The following is a 16,630-nucleotide window of genomic DNA, read 5'->3' on the forward strand; positions in this document are numbered from 1 at the left end:
GGAGGGAGTAAGTTAATTACATCAACCCAAGTGCTCAACTGGTACTTATTTTATCGACCCCAAAAGGATGAAAGGCAAAGTCAGCCTTGGCAGAACTGGAACTCAGAATAAGACAATGCTGCTAAGCTTTTTGCTTGCTGTGCAAACAATTCTGCCACCTCGCCCCCTAATTCCTTGAATAATATCAAAAATAATTTTCAATGGAACCTGATGTGACTCCTGATCTTGCCAGCTCCTGTCATACCATCCAACCCGTGCTAGTAAAATTAAATGATGATGATGATGATGTTCAATCAGAGTCCTTTGATAATAATACTAAATGAACTGTTTACTACTCAAATGATATAAACATCTCATGAGTTATTCTTGAACATTTTTCCACCTCTACTTCAACCATCTCTATAAAGTGTTATCATGCTATTGTATTGATATTTCTTGAAATACTTGACTGAAATGGTGGTCTGTTTCTATAACAATAGTACTTCTCAAAAGTTTCATTATATATATATATAATCTTTTCTACTTTAGGCACAAGGTCTGAAATTAGCAGGGATGTAGCTAGTTGATTACATTGACACCAGTGCACAACTGGTACTTATTTCATTGACCCTGAAAGGATGAAAAGCAAAGCTAACTTTGGTGGAATTTGAACTCAGAATAGATGAAATTACACTAAAGCATTTTGTCTGGTGTGCTAACAATTCTGCCAGCTCATCACCTTTATATATATATATAATGCAAAATTAAAAAGCAGTTAAGAACACAGCCTTCCAAAACTGGTGAGACTGATTTGGCTAATGTTTCTTTTGTGATGTTGATAGTCAACACTTGTAGGAAAATCATAGACAGAGCAAGAATTCTAGGAGTCTGTCATTCTGATAAGGAAGTACTGTGCATTGTGGTTAGTGCCAAGACTTGTGCAGAGAGGTCAATACAGGTAATGAGAAAAGGAAAGATGAATGAATGAGAAGGGCCAGAGTAGAAGCGATATGTGATCAGCCGACTCCTGTAGAAGGAAAGATAGGCTTCTTCTCTCTGCACATGAAGAATATAAAAAGTCAATAAAATTTAAAATTTTCTTTAATTTAAATAAAAAGAATTAGAAATTTAATGCTCTAGGTTAGATGATTTGTTTGTGTTTAATAAAGTTTTAACTAAATAATCTCAGAAAACTATAAAGTTAATAAAAATAGTAAAATATAAAATACCTCACTTACTGGTATATATATTACAGTCGTCAGAATCTTGGTTGTTTGTAGGTGATTCAGTGAATAACTGGCACACTTTCCTTCCTTTACAATATGTAAATGCCTTACAGTTGTTTTTAATACATGAAGATGCACATTCATTTGGAGTCTGTATTTTTAATTGTGTCTTTGCCTTAAGATTTGGATTAGGCTTAAGATTTGATTTAACAGTGAATAATTCTGCAGAAATAGATAAATACGAATGATCGAAATATATTTTAGATTAATGTTTTGTTAACCCTTTTGATACCATAGAAGGAAAGTTGTGAGTGATATATAGAAAAAAGTGAGAATGGGATGAAAAGAAACTTGTCAGAACATACAGCAATAGTACAACAGAAACTTGGATTTCCATGAAATAAGAAACACATGGTACCAATAGGCAGGCAGCTTTGCTAGGAGATTCTCATGCCAGCCACTGTTAGCAGCTTTATTGATGATAAGTGTGCAATACTTCTTTTGCTTGAAATGGTTCTTAATTGTTTGTCAGAGTATAGTAAAGAAGAATAATTAAGTTAGTACTATCAAATTTAATACAGTAAGCATTAGAAAGCTAATTAAAGATAATTCTAAAATTACAATGTTGTAAAAACAATATAATTGATAAAGTTTTAATTATTTCAGCAAGTACAAGAGTAACCTCAGGATAAGTTTCAGTCTTATGATGACTTCATTAGCAAAGTATAGACATTACTACACATGCTGAAGTATTAATGAAAGTAAATAAATACACAAAAATCTATGCTAGATGACATAGAAAACTAGAATTATTTTGAGAATAAATTAGACAGAGACATGATCTATATAAAAAATAACTTTGTTAATGTTAATATATTTAATGCAGAGATCTTTAAAAAACTCATCAAATATAATTATGCACTGGTAAAAAAACAGCAGAAACAAGCATCATTATTACCTCCGCCAAGGAAGGAGGTTACGTTTTCTTTGGCATTGGTTTGTCCGTCTATCCGTCTGTGTGCAAAGTAACTCAAAAAGTTGCGAATGGTATTTGATGAAACGTGCAGGAAAAGTTAGTAATGACACAAGAAACAGATGATGAAATTTTGGCAGGTATTCGGGAATTTTTATGGATTCTTAAAGGATTTATCATTTTTTATATTTACTTTACATGAAGTATTACAATGTTGTGTTCTTTGATTATCTCCCTTGAAAACATGTTCATCGTTTCAACGTAACCTATGGTAGCGTTACTGTTTCCAAAGTTTATTTTCGTTTCTCTATTAGTAATTTTACTTGCGTTGTGTGTGTATCACTCAAGATTTAGGTAATTGTTGTTTCTTTTTAGTGGTATGGTGAAACTAGCTTGCTGTGGTCATTGATGTATTATAACTGCTTAAGATGATTCCTGTTTTTAAAGGTTTTTTTAAAAAAATCATATGGCTGTGTTATTTTTTTTTAACCCTGCTAAAGAGGTTATGTTTTTGCCGGTGTTGGTTTGGGAAATTGGGTGATTTTCAGCATGTGTGTATATGGGTGGAAATGAGCTGCTTGGCAGAGATCTGTGCTCTCTGAGTGCTTTTCTAGTTTGATTAATAGTTTTTAAATATTTCAGCAGGAATGGAGACAACTTTGCTTTTATTATGACTTTGTTATGTTAGTAAAACATATACTTCACAATAATTACAAAACAAATGAGGGAAATATTGCTAAGTAAATGTATTAGACTGTAGTACACTGCCAGGCTTTGGAAATTAAAACTGTTCTGCCCTTTCTGTTTCCAACTTTCACTTGTTTCCAAGCAAGGTGATATTTCCTCATGACTGGATATGTTTCCATGAAAGATTGAAAACAAAAGACAATCACATGGTATCAAGACAAGGAAGCACTCACTCACTTACACACACACACACACACACACACACACACACACACACGACAGATTTATTTCTATTCAACTTCCAAATTCACTCACAAGGCTTTGGTGAGTCTGAGGCTATAGTAAAAGACATTTGCCCGAGATGTTATGCAGTGGGGTCGAATCTGAAACCATGCAGTTGGGAAGCAAATTACTTGATCACACAGCTATGCCCAATCTTTCATAAAAATCAAAATAATTATGATAATATTGGGAAATGAAAATTGTGTGAAGTATTGTTAACATCAAAAGTTATACATTTTAGATTATAGTAATTAACAAGTTAGATATTATGAAAATAAATATTGAAAATATTTACCAATAGGCTGTGGACTTGGATCAATTAAAGAGAATCTGAAATATGTTTTGTCCTCATCATAAGAAAGCTCAGGATTTTGAATATTTATGAGAGGTAGATGTGTAAAATCAATTATCTTATTTACTGCTGCTATAATAAAATTTACTGATCTTAGTTTGTATGCTCCTGAAAAAGATAATATAGAATTAATATATTAGTTCTAATTTTTTTTTAATTAAACATTAGCTGATTCTTTGTGAAATTAAAAATCAATAGGAAGTACATGCAAAATATTTTTATGTTTAAAATGGCTTAAATGGATGACATAAGATGCTCCAGTATTTCAAACTAGAATGAATAAAAATAACCAGATAAAATAATAAAAATAATAAAAATAATCCAAAACACACACACACACACTTGCGTTGTGTGTGTGTAGGATGCATCTGGAGCCATGACTTTTCCTTGGGAATAAGTTCATCATCATCATCCGAAAAGTGCTTCCTCTTCAAAAAGACTTCACAGTTGGAAAGAGGTGGAAATTAGATGGTGTGAAGTCGGGAGGAGGACGGATTTCATAGCAGCAGGAGTGTGCTTTCATCTGGGCAACATGTGCATTGTCTTGAATATACCATGCCTCTCTGCTTTGATGGTGTCCTGCAATCTCTGTAGCAGAGACGCATAATATGCCCCATCAATTGTGGTACTCTTTCCAGAAAATCCATCATCATTACTCCACACTGGTCTCAAAAGACTATGAGCATCTTTGCCTGCTGAGAGCTGGACATGAGCCTTTTTGGAGGTGGTGAGTTATCATGTTTCCATTGCTTTGACTGGATTTTAGTCTCAGGATCATAACAATGGACCCATGTTTTAGCTTGTGTGATATGTCTGCTGAAAATGTCCTACTTGTTTTCTTGGCACATTGTCAAAAGAGCCTGGGAGCAATTGACTTGTTCCTGCTTCTGAAAAGGTGTGAGCATCCGGAGAATCTATTGCACAGACAACTTCTGCATGTGCAAATGGTTGTGAATGATTTTTTCCACAGACCCTACACTTACCTTCACTTCTTGGAATAGCTGCAGAATAGTTACGCAGTGATCCTCCAAAATGGTGGCTTTCACTTTATGGAGGGTGTCATCATCAATGGCAGAATGTGGCTATCCAGAAATAGAAGCAATTTCCACTGATGTCTGACCATATTTGAACTGGCAATGTCAGTTCTTGACTATGTCATATGATGATGCATTGTCACCATAAACTTCTTTCATCTCATCGAAGTCTCTTTTGGTATACGACCTTTCTAGTATAAGAACCTGATCACTGATCTGCATTCAACTGCCTCCATTATAACATCTTAGTCCACTTCAACAGCCGTAAATAATAAACGAATACTAGTGGAAAGCTGTAATTTACAATGTAACATTTACAGACATGTATGATTAATGTATGATTATACCTGTACAAGTTCTGTTTCCTGCAATAACTAGAAGTGGATCAGAGGAAACCTTTAGTGAACGCCTCATGTGTGTGCATGTATATATATGTTTCTTATTTTACAGCTACACCATCAATCCAATGTCAACCCTTTACCTTCTGCAACATTTCATCAGTTCACTTCCGTGTTGCTGTCTCCCATTGCAGCCCATTTCTGGAAAGTACCCATTTATGTACAATATCTCCATTACACCTCCATTCATTTGACTATCAACCATACAATGGGTCATGTTAGATGCAATGCTGACTGCCTCAAAGGTGAGTATATCCACTGACAACTTTTTTTGGTGGGTTCAAAAATTACATAATCTCACTACTCCCAACTTTCCATGGTAAGTTAGGGCCTGGAAACCTCCAAACAGACGTATTACATATTGCTTAGTCGAATTAGACCATCATTTACTCCACAAATGCAATGCTGCACTTTCCCGTATCACCTGTTTCAACACAACTGTAATATATTTTATACAAACTATACCATTTTAATCCCAAGCAACACTGTGTATCTCTGCTAGTATATATATATATATATATATATATATATATATATATTTGTATGTATGTGTGACTGAATGTATGTATATCAACATCATCATCAACGTATGTTTCCCATGCTGGTAAGAAATGGATTTTTGACAGAATCTGATTAGCCAGAGGACTGCACCATACTCCAACATCTGCTTTGTCAGGATGTCAGATGGAAATAGGGGAAGGCAGAAGTAGGAGTGAGTTAGGGAGCTAACTGGTAGAAGCACAGATAATGTGAAGTGTGTGAGGGTGTGGTGAAAGAGAGATGCACAGTATCATGGTTGAAGTCAGAGGATAAGGGTAGAAATAGCAGGAGATGTGTGTGTGTGTGTGTGTGTGTGTGTGTGTGTGTGTGTGTGCATACGTGCATGTGTATACATCTTGATGGAATTTACCTCGGACTAATTATTTTATATTGGTTTATTTCTTAATAACTATTCAGTCAGAAAATATGATTGAAGTCCAGTCAAAATTACAGATGTTGATGTCACCAGTTCAATTTAGAGAAAGAGTAGTGCATATATATATGGTGTTTACAGTCCAAAGATGGTAACCTTTCTTGAATTGGGACAGATAAGTATTCACTATTTAATAAAGGGGATCTTTTTTAAAACGGGGGCCACATTTTTCATTAACGAAACACTTTGAAACTTGGAACACTGGTAGAATGTGTCATATAAAACATCTTTTTCTCTTAGTCTTCTTAAAAACAAAAGAAATCCATAAATTATTCCATGTTAAAGTTGTCGTATTTCTGTAATTTCAACCAATCACTGACGTCCATTCAGCCGATATACATTAAGTGCCGACTACATAAACAAACGATTCTGAAACAATTAACCCTAACCCTAACCCTAGGGTTAGGGTTAGAGTTAAAGCAAATTTAAAATGAAAAAAGCAAATAAAACGAAGAATCGTTTGTTTATGTAGTCGGCACTTAATGTATATCGGCTGAATGGACGTCAGTGATTGGTTGAAATTATCGAAATAAGACAATTTTTTACATGAAATAAATTCGAATACAAAAATATTTTTCTGTTCTATAACACAAAATAGATAAGTATACGAAGTTTGAAAGTCTTTCGGTACCAAAAACACTATGTAAAACATTAATGAAAAATGTGGCCCCTGTTTTCAAAAAGATCCAATAAGGGCTACCTCTTTTGAACTTCCCTTGGACTTGAGTTCATGACAACTACATTTGTGATCTGATCATGTTCTCACCAACAAGACTATCAGTCAGTCATATTTTCTGAATGAATAATCACTGGTAATGATATTGCTGCATCAAAGTCTTCCATAGTTTCTTTTATAGATTTTTTTTACCCCAGCTTACTGGAACAGACTATGTGGAACAACCTCTCTGATTCTAAAAGCTCATATCTATTATCAACATCTCCAAGGTTATGGAAATAATCATAAATAACGTTTTCCCTTCTCTCATTTTAGTCTCTTTTTAAGCACAATGCTAACATGTTTGAATTTCTTAGAGACAACCTTTATGTAATCTGTTCTTTTTCATCTCAACCCAGTGGTCTTCCACTTTTGAGAACTTCAGGGAAAGTGATAATGTTGCATATCTATAACACTACATAACTCTCAGTAAATATCTGCAGTGACTTAAAATGCTGGGCTTCACAGTCAAAGATCACACATCTATAATATTGCCAGCAATACATCCCAAAAGCTAGGTTTCTTCTTCAAAATCAGATATATTTCAAGTTTGAACAGTTACTGATTCTCTACAAAGAACATGTATGGCAAATAATATACTGCTGCTTACATATCTGGAAGAGTGCAGGTGCTGCATAAATAAATATTCATAAGTCATATCAGCAAATTTAATTAAAGGGGATCTCTTAAATGACATGAGATGTAAACTGGTTTTATCAAGTTCTGATCATGCTTCAGAAATATTTCATTTTCCTTAGTTTTGTTAGTTACAAAGCATGTCAGATTATCTAGAATCAAAAGACCCCAGAGAAAGTCACTGGAAAAGAATTTATTACTTCCAATAAATTTTAATTATTTTTTAATATTAATTTTTGCTTTTTACCTTTAAATGTTATTTGTAAATCAGTTATTTTGTTGTTTTCTCTGTAGCATGAAGAAATATCAAATGCCGACATCAAAATATCATCAAGAAATTCGAAATAGTTATCAGTTCTATAGAAGTTACTCTGAAATATATGAAGCATAAAGCTACATTAATGTTAAAAACACTAAAATTTCTTCAAAAATTGATTCTATAAATATAAGGCTTTTAAGAGCGTACTATTTAAAAATTATAATATGTATAGTTTTTCAAAGAGTATAATGGAATAATTAAAGTAGTCACTACTGATTATACTTATTGCTTGATGATTACTTACCATATCACCTGCAATAAAACCAGCAGTAACAATAATATGAATAATCCTTTTACTCTTTTGCTACTTCCTGTCCATGGACCATGCCCTTGCTGAGTTACCATCACTGCTACTGCACACACACACACACGCATGGACAATTATACATTCTTTAATTTGCCTATGCATGTTTCAAATAGTATTTCAAAATTCTGTGATGCAGAAATCATACATATTAATCAATCCCATTTTCATTGACTAAGATTCTACAGTGATATTAAAATTTAATACCGTCCTATCTCTATTAAAGCTATACCACACTGCTTAGGATAGAGGACATTTTCAGGCGCACAGCAGTAAAAGTAACAATATTTGATCAGTATAAGGGGTAAGAGATATTAGAACAGGCCTACTTAGGAACAGTATTTGTCAGATCATGCCAGAATTGTAATATGATACTTAATTTCAACAATCCCACCTATTAACTTGAGGAATACTTATGGCAAAAATTCCACCTAATTGAAACTACTACTGATCAATTCAAATAAACAGAGGAAAGATACAGAACCAGGTTATTCAGTAAATAATTATTTGGGTCATGGTTGTAGACAAACATTTCTCATTATCAAGTGGATATGGTAGGTTATTTAAGAGACACACCATTAAATTTGCTTATTCATCTATGAGAAACTTGGTTGAAATTATAGTAGTTCATAATGCCAGTAATCTACTTAATAATAATAAGCATAGTAGTAATAGTAGGAAAGAAGACAGTACAATGACACTGATAGGGAAATGGTCATCATGTTCAGTATGCAGAATAGGATCAGGGAGAAGTAGGATGTGCCCAATATGATCTATGAGTATCCTAGAAGTGTAGTGGGATCAAAGGTAACCTGACAGTAACTAAAAGTTTTGCCTGTTTTAGATGTACAGAAATATTTAATCCCCAGGACACTAGCAAAATATATTCCTTGAAATATTCAGAAGTCTCCATTGAAGCAGTCGATAGCTTCTGTTACCTAGGTGACCTAATCAACAGAGGAGGTAGGTGTTCTGAAAGCACAGCAGCCAGTTTGGAATAAGGTAGAAAAAGTTTTCAGTGCTGTGACCTTGTTTAACAAGGGGGTTATATCTGAGAAAGGGGTGGAATGTATAATGCTTGTATATGAATTGCAATGTTGCATCATGATGAGACACAGGCACTGAATGCTGACGGTGTGTGAAGGTTGAAAAGAAATGAATTGAGTATAATTTACTGGATGTGAAATGTCTGTGTGCATAAATGATCAGGCACAAATAAACTGAGAAAAATTTAGTATAAGAAGAATCAAATGTAGCATTCCAGATAGATGGCCATTCTGGGTATGGACTTGTAATCCATATGGATGGTGACAGGTGGATGAACAAGTGCTAAAAAGACTCACTTTGAAAGAATCAGAGGAAGAAGAAACCCAAGGAAAATATGAGAAAAAGTGGTGAAAGCTAATCTTGGGAAGCAGAACCTCACAAAAAAGAAGTCAAAGGAATGCAACAAGTGGTAAACTTCTGTATTAGTGAACACTTAACCAACCCATGGAAGCACTTGGAAAGTAGATGTAAAAATGATGACGATGGTATATATATATATATGCACGCACACACACATGCAGACACACATTTAAATTTTAAAAATACTTACGCCATCTGACACAATTTCCAATTTCACTGGTACAGAGAATGGACTACCACTCCAACCTTCCTATAAAGAAATATAATTAGAAATTAACTACCAATAAATGTTTAAGTAAAAAAAATTAATAGATTCTAAACTTATATTTAGAAGTAAGGCATGTTTTAATAAAGAATTTTTTTATTCTGCATGGGGAGGAGTGTAGGGACCCCGCTTGGCTCTGCCTGAGATTTGAAACCAAATCTACCCACTTGTTGCTTGTCAAAACAAGCAGGAAATCCTCTCCACACCAGATGGTTGATGGGGAAACACTTGACCCTCAAGGACCTGTGCTGGTCAAGGAAAGTCAGTCCTTTGTTTAGAGTTTGACTTACATTACTGACCATAGTCTATATAACAGAGAGCATTTCTTATCTCTTCCTCTTTTGTGTCAGCCATGATCAAGAGCAGCACTTTCCCTTCACCCTTTGCTCAACATAGAAGAGAAACTTTCAGCCACAAGAAAGACGATGCCACCTTTATACTTTCTTCCTTCCTAGTCAGCATCGTGCATTCCTTACTCTTTCCCTCTCTGTTGGCAGACAGCAACTTCTACTCTATCAACTACCAACCAGTGAGCGAACTTGTCACTGCCACTACAATTACTGCTGTATCTCTAACTACATGCTAGGCAAACAAATAAGTATATGTAAATGTAAGACATTCGAGCAAGATCGTTGCCTGTGCCGATGGACTGGCTCCTGTGCAGGTGGCACGTAAAATACACCATTTTGAGCATGGCTGTCGCCAATACCGCCTGACTGGCCCTCGGAGTGGTTGGCATTAGGAAGGGCATCCAGCTGTAGAAACTTTGCCAAATCAGATTGGAGCCTGGTGTCACCTCCTGGTTCACCAGTCCTCAGTCAAATCGTCCAACCCATGCTAGCATAGAAAGCGGACGTTAAACGACGATGATGATGATGATGAAATAATATTTCTGCCTTCTTGGTGTTGAGTCTTCAATGTTTACTGGTTACTCTGATGCGAGAACCTTCAAGTATTACATCTACATGCTACATTTAGTAGTCGGCTACATCATATCGATGTGATATGGCACTACACTCTGCATCAGCCTTTGTTTAAAATGGGTAAGAAGAATGTGAAACACAAGTATGAATATAAAGTACTGGGATTTTTAAATGAGGAATTCCAAAGGCCTCCTCATTGTTCACTGTTCATGTAATATATTAAAACCTTTCACTCTACCTCACCTTCACGTCATATTTAAATTTTTTAATATTTCATTTTGTCATTTTTCTACATTTTCCATAATTTTTTTCTTCATTGTTCTCTTCTGTTATCTTTCATTCTTAGCTTTTGGTTTCCCCATCACTAATTGCTAACTTCTCAAGTATCACTTCCTTCTACGTGTTCATTCCTCATAACTTAGCTTTACTTCTCTTAGCATAGCACACCTCTCACCATCCTACTATGGCATTACCCTGTTATCTCTCTGTACTAGACAAGTATGAATGGTTTAAATGTGAAATATTTTCTACCATGAATTAGAACAGAACCAGTGACTTTGTTTCCTTAACATATGTCTCCCATATGGCATTTTTTACTTGCTTTTAAGGTAACAAATTCAGTTCTATGAGGGATTGTTACTTAAAATGAACAGATACATGAGTGGTGTATTAATGTTGTTTCACCTGTAAGACAAACCATACGCTTATGTTGTGCCAGTTAGAGAGCTTTATGTAGTGGTTTACTTGATAGAAATAACTGCTAATTTCCCTCAAAGCATAACCTACAATCCAAAGAATCTAAGGACACATTGTAGTTGTAGATTCACTGGACTTGGTATGCTGTGGCTAATGATGAAGAGGTATGCACTTAGGTTGTGGTATGTGCAAAGATTTCTGAACTATTTGCAGGTGAAGTTGTCATTTGTCAGACATGGCTTCTCACAACTCATCTCTTTGATGAAGCTGCAATCATGTGTCAAAGAACTAGTAAAATTTGGTACTAATAGTTCTACACTAGATAAACAATGCAATCACTTTTACATTCACTGTTTATTCTATGAGGGATCAGCAGTGGAGAAAAATGATGATGTTCTCAGGGAGACTCTCTGTCTCACCAAAATTAATTGAGCAGTCTATTCAGAAGGGCATGCAGCCCAGGGATTGTGGAAAACTTCTACAAATCTCTCACCTAACAGTGCTACCAGTAGGTGAGGTGAGGCAGTTTTCTGGTAGGCAACAAACTTTAGAGATATAGAAAGGCTGTAAACCAAGCTTGTTCAAGATGCATGCTAAGTAATGAAATTGTTTTTCAGTTTCAGTGATCAGGCATTGCTGACTTATGAAGCTATATCAAACAGTTGTTACATGTAAGATGGATGTGGTTGTCAGACAAGTCCAATGCTGCTTTTCTTTGTCCAGAAAGGGTAGACAGTTTTCCTTTGTATGATGGATAAAATTGAAAGGACTTAGGACTGATATTTTTCTTTGCAGTCAAGCTGCCATCAACTTCAAGTTCTTCTTGGAAATGAAGGTAAAGGTATAAAGGAAAGTATTACCCTCCATTTAATTTACAGAAAGATGTGTGATGACGTTGAGTATGGTCTACATGAAAGGGCTTATTCTCAGCATACTTCTGAAGAACAAAGAACACAGCTAGGAGTTAGCACTTGCTTTGGCAATAAAGATAATCTGAAATCTGTGATTCCTTGATTGGGCTAAATCCCAGTATTTGATCCTTATACTTCATTTCATTTCTGTTAATATTGATGTATTTTTTATGTCTGTTTTCTTATACTCAGTTCTATTTGTAAAGACCCCACCTATGTTTCTTTAAATTCTTTTTGGAATATCTCCCCATTTGTTGTCATTGTAATAAATAAAAACCTATTATTATCATTATTGTTATTGCTATTATTATTATTATTATTATTATTATTATTATTATTATTATTAGATTTTCTTCCTTCAATCTTCTTTCTATTTTTATGGATATTTTCTTGACACCTAGGGCAAAGAAACTCACTGTATACATTGATAGGCCATTAAAATGAACATACCAGATTGTTCGTTTACAGAATCAGATGAAGTTATGTAGAAAAATAATTATGTGCATGTAATGTAATTGTTCTTACAGTGACAATGCTCTTCTCTACATGTAATGTACTAGTTAAAACAATTTTTTGCACTTCTTGCAGAAATGGTAAACTAGGGATCATTCTCAAATAATTTTCAGTTCCTTTTTTTGATCATCCCAAGTGCTCCTACAATCACTAGTATTATAACCACCTTGAAATGCCACATGTTTTCAATTTCAATGAGCAAATCTTTGTATTTTCTGATCTTGTAAAATTCTTTTGTTGCAATATTATGATCACAAGGGATACTCATGTCAATCAATAAACAAACTTTATTATTTTGGTCTTTTACAACAATATCCAGTTTATTAGCTTTGATGGTTCTGTCTAAAAGTACAGGTAAGCCCCAAAGACTCATTATAGTTTTCTCTCTCAGTTATAGCCCCAGGGTGGTGCTTATACCATTTTTCAGCAGTTTTGATTTTATAATGCCAACATATTAACCAATGTAGATATTGGCCAATTCTGTCATGTCTTGATTTATATTCTATAGGTGCTAAAACTTTACATCCAGAGTTAGAAACCATTATTTGACTTCCTGGCACATGGTGAAATTCTTTTCTGTTATGCAGTTCTGTTTGGTTAAACCTCAATGCTGATTTGTTTTAGTGTCTAAATTTTGATTCCAAGTACTTTGGAAATTTTATAACTATAACACCCAGAACAATAACAGGTGTAGAATAGTTATGAAACTAATTAAAATCTCTAGTATACTGAAATGGTAAAACCTTACCAAATCACTATTTGCTATTTTCTTCGATAACTTAGACATAGTAGGTGATATTCATGAACAGGTGTTGAATAAAGAAACATCTTGCAATAAAACATTAAAATTAATGCCAAACTTATGTATTTAAGGGCAGTGCCAATGACAATCTTCCCGAAAATTATTTAGTAAAAATTTCTGAAAATTACATACAGTTTTCATCTAGACCATACAGTGTATTTTAAAACAATATAGAAGTAACAATTGTTTTGAACTAAACTTTCGTATTAACATAATATTCTTTGAGACAACTATTTCTGTTTCAATTATCACTGCAATGTTTCTTCTCTGACAAAGAAAATAAGAGCAGCAGATACAGTATTTCACTACTAAAACAATAACAATGTGCATACATTATGTATATGATATTAGTAACATTAACATTATAGTGTGGCTTCTATTACATAATTTGAATTTATTCTACTTGTTTGATGCAATTGTAAATCAGCAAATAGTTTTTACTCTACTAGTTTGAGGGAGCACTGAAAAGTTCCTGGCTTTGAGGGTATTGCAAAAGGCCTGGCCGGAGGTCCAATCCTCCGAGTTCTTCTACAAGACTTAGAAAAACTGAAGAACTGCTGTAATAAGTGTGTGAATCTGAGAGGGGAGTATGTTGAATAAAATCATAATCAACTGATCCTCCTGTATTTTCTTTTACCCAAAGCCAGGAACTTTTCAGCATCCCCTTGTATGTATTTCAGACTAGTGATTCCAATTGCATTTCCAAAGTGAGGCACATGTATGGAATTGATAAGTGGCAAAAACAGTGAAATACTGTATCTGGTGCCCTTGTCTCCACTTCCAGGGTGATTTCGTTTTTTCTATTTCTAAAGTATACTGTTTTTTTTTATGCTATACATCTTGAAAGGACTCTTTCTCAGACAAAAAATTGCAGTTTCTGGCTTGTAAACAACACACATACATTAAGCATATGATAATATGATTAATTAGCTCTTTACAATGCTTATCATAAAACTAAATTTTAAAATTGTCACTTACATCCAGAAAGTAGAAGCGAAAGAGGTTATTTTGAAATGAAGCCACATAGGATTCAAAGATATTTGTCAACATACCACGAACATGTTGCTATAAAAGAGAATAAAACATGTTTTTTCGTTAAATTAAATTAATCACAAAATTCTACTTGTTTATTGGAGTACATTAAATTAAAAGCCATATATGTAACTGAACTTATGCTTGAATTTTTTCTTAAGGGGAAATATATTAAAATGAAAATAAACATTCCATTTTGTAATATTTCTTTAAATCTTTCATTTTAATAATTTAAATTAAGGAGAAACAAGCAGTACTCATTGTCTTTACAGGCACTTCCTTTGCAGTCGATAGAGATAACTGAGCAAGGTAAATATGTTTAATGTTCAGTTTGAATAATTTTATGTTAGTGGTGAGCCAAAAATTTCATTAGAGTGAGTTTCAGAAGAATACAGTTTCAAAAAGAAGGGATTAGAAAAAAAACCCCTATACTTGGCTTTTGTGGACTTGGAGAATGCTTTTGACAGGGTCCCTCGATCCCTTATCTGGTGGGTGATGTGGAAGCTGGGGATTGATGAATTGTTAATAAGGGCTGTAGAGGCCCTATACAGAGATGTCGTTAGTAAGGTTAGGGTTGGCGATGAGTATAGTGAAGAATTCTGGGTAGAAGTAGGGGTCCACCAAGAATCAGCCCTCAGCCCATTCTTATTTATCATTGTCCTTCAGGCAGTAACAGGAATTCAAGACAGGTTGTCCCTGGGAGCTCCTCTATGCTGATGACCTGGCCCTCATAGCAGAATCACTACCAGAACTAGAGAAGAAATTCCAGGAGTGGAAGCAAGGTTTAGAGTTGAAGAGCCTTAGAGTCAATGTTGCAAAGACCAAAGTTCTAGTAAGTGGGAAGGTGACCACATCACACACCCATTCAGGTAGGTGGCTCTGCTTGATCTGTAGAAAAGGTGTAAGTAGAAATTCCATAAGATGTACCCAGTGTAAGCTATGGACGCATGAAAAGTGCAGCAACATCAAAGGAAGATTAACCGGGAAGATAGCTTTTGGGTGCAGCAGATGCATAGGGGCAATAAATACCACAGATGCTAAGAAAATAAATTCCATCACATGCCAGGGGAAAAAACTAGAAGTAGTTGATAGCTTCTACTATCTAGGGGACCAAGTCAGTAGTGGAGGTGGATACTCAGAGAGCATGACCACTAAAATAAGAATTGCCTGGGCAAAGTTCAGACAGCTTCTACCCCTACTGATGACAAAGGGCCTCTCGCTCAGAGTGAAAGGTAGATTGTACGATGCATGTGTGCGAACTGCCATGCTTCATGGCAGTGAAACATGGGCCATGATTGCTGAAGACATGTGTAGGCTCAAAAGAAATGAAGCTATCATGATCCGTAGGATGTGTAATGTCAGTGTGCACACATGACAGAGTGTATGTGCTCTGAGAGAAATGTTAGACATAAAAAGCATTGGATGTGGCATGCAAGAGAGACATTTGAGTTGGTATGGTCGTGTATTACAGATGGATGAGGAGAGCTGTGTGAAGAAGTGCCACTCCCAAACAGTAGAAGGAATCTGGGATAGAGAGAGACCCAGGAAGACATGGGATGAGCTGGTGAAGCATGACCTTCAAACATTGAGCCTCACAGAAGAAATGACGAAAGACAGAGACCTCTGGAGATATGCTGTGACTGAGAAGACCCAGCAAATAAAGTGAGATCACAGCTATAACCTACACCAATGTTGCATAACCAGCCAACTCAAAAAGTATCCTTGGATCATAGGGCGACATGCCGTGCTTGAAGAGACCTATTGAGTCAAGTACATCAACATCAAAATGAAATCAAATCACAATCAAATGGAAATTGTAGTTGTGGTCCCTGTGCTATCTGAACATGGTCGATGCCAGCCCCCTTGCCCCGACTGGCTTCTGTGCTGGTGGCATGTAAAAAGTATCATCTGAACGTGGCCTATGCCAGCACCGCCTTGACTGACTCCCGTGCTGGTGGCACGTAAAAAGCACCATCCGATCATGGTCAATGCCAGCCCCCTCTAGCCCCTGTGCTGGTGGCACATAAAAAGTACCCACCACACTCTTGGAGTGGTTGGTGTTTGGAAGGGCATCCAGCTGTAGAAACATTGCCAGATCAGACTGGTGCCTGGTGCAGCCTCCTGGCTTTCCAGACCCCAATTGAACCGTCTAATCCATGCCAGCATGGAAAACGGACGTTAAATGATGATGATGATGATGATA

General features: G+C 35.4%; 1 protein-coding gene across 1 annotated transcript in view; it reads right to left on the reverse strand.

Moving 5' to 3' along the window:
• Nucleotides 1–16,630, reverse strand: part of LOC106879769 (uncharacterized) — a 124,579-nt gene that overhangs the window by 26,293 nt on the left and 81,656 nt on the right. Inside the window, exons 19-23 of the mRNA XM_014929460.2 lie at nt 14,374–14,460; nt 9,476–9,535; nt 7,503–7,626; nt 3,443–3,607; nt 1,218–1,427 (exon numbers count right to left, since the gene is read on the reverse strand). Coding sequence (XP_014784946.1) covers nt 1,218–1,427; nt 3,443–3,607; nt 7,503–7,626; nt 9,476–9,535; nt 14,374–14,460 — 646 coding nt within the window. The remainder of the gene's footprint in view (nt 1–1,217; nt 1,428–3,442; nt 3,608–7,502; nt 7,627–9,475; nt 9,536–14,373; nt 14,461–16,630) is intronic.

This window comes from Octopus bimaculoides, chromosome 10 (genome assembly GCF_001194135.2).
Source record: "Octopus bimaculoides isolate UCB-OBI-ISO-001 chromosome 10, ASM119413v2, whole genome shotgun sequence".
In the NCBI taxonomy this organism is placed as follows: Eukaryota; Metazoa; Mollusca; class Cephalopoda; order Octopoda; family Octopodidae; genus Octopus; species Octopus bimaculoides.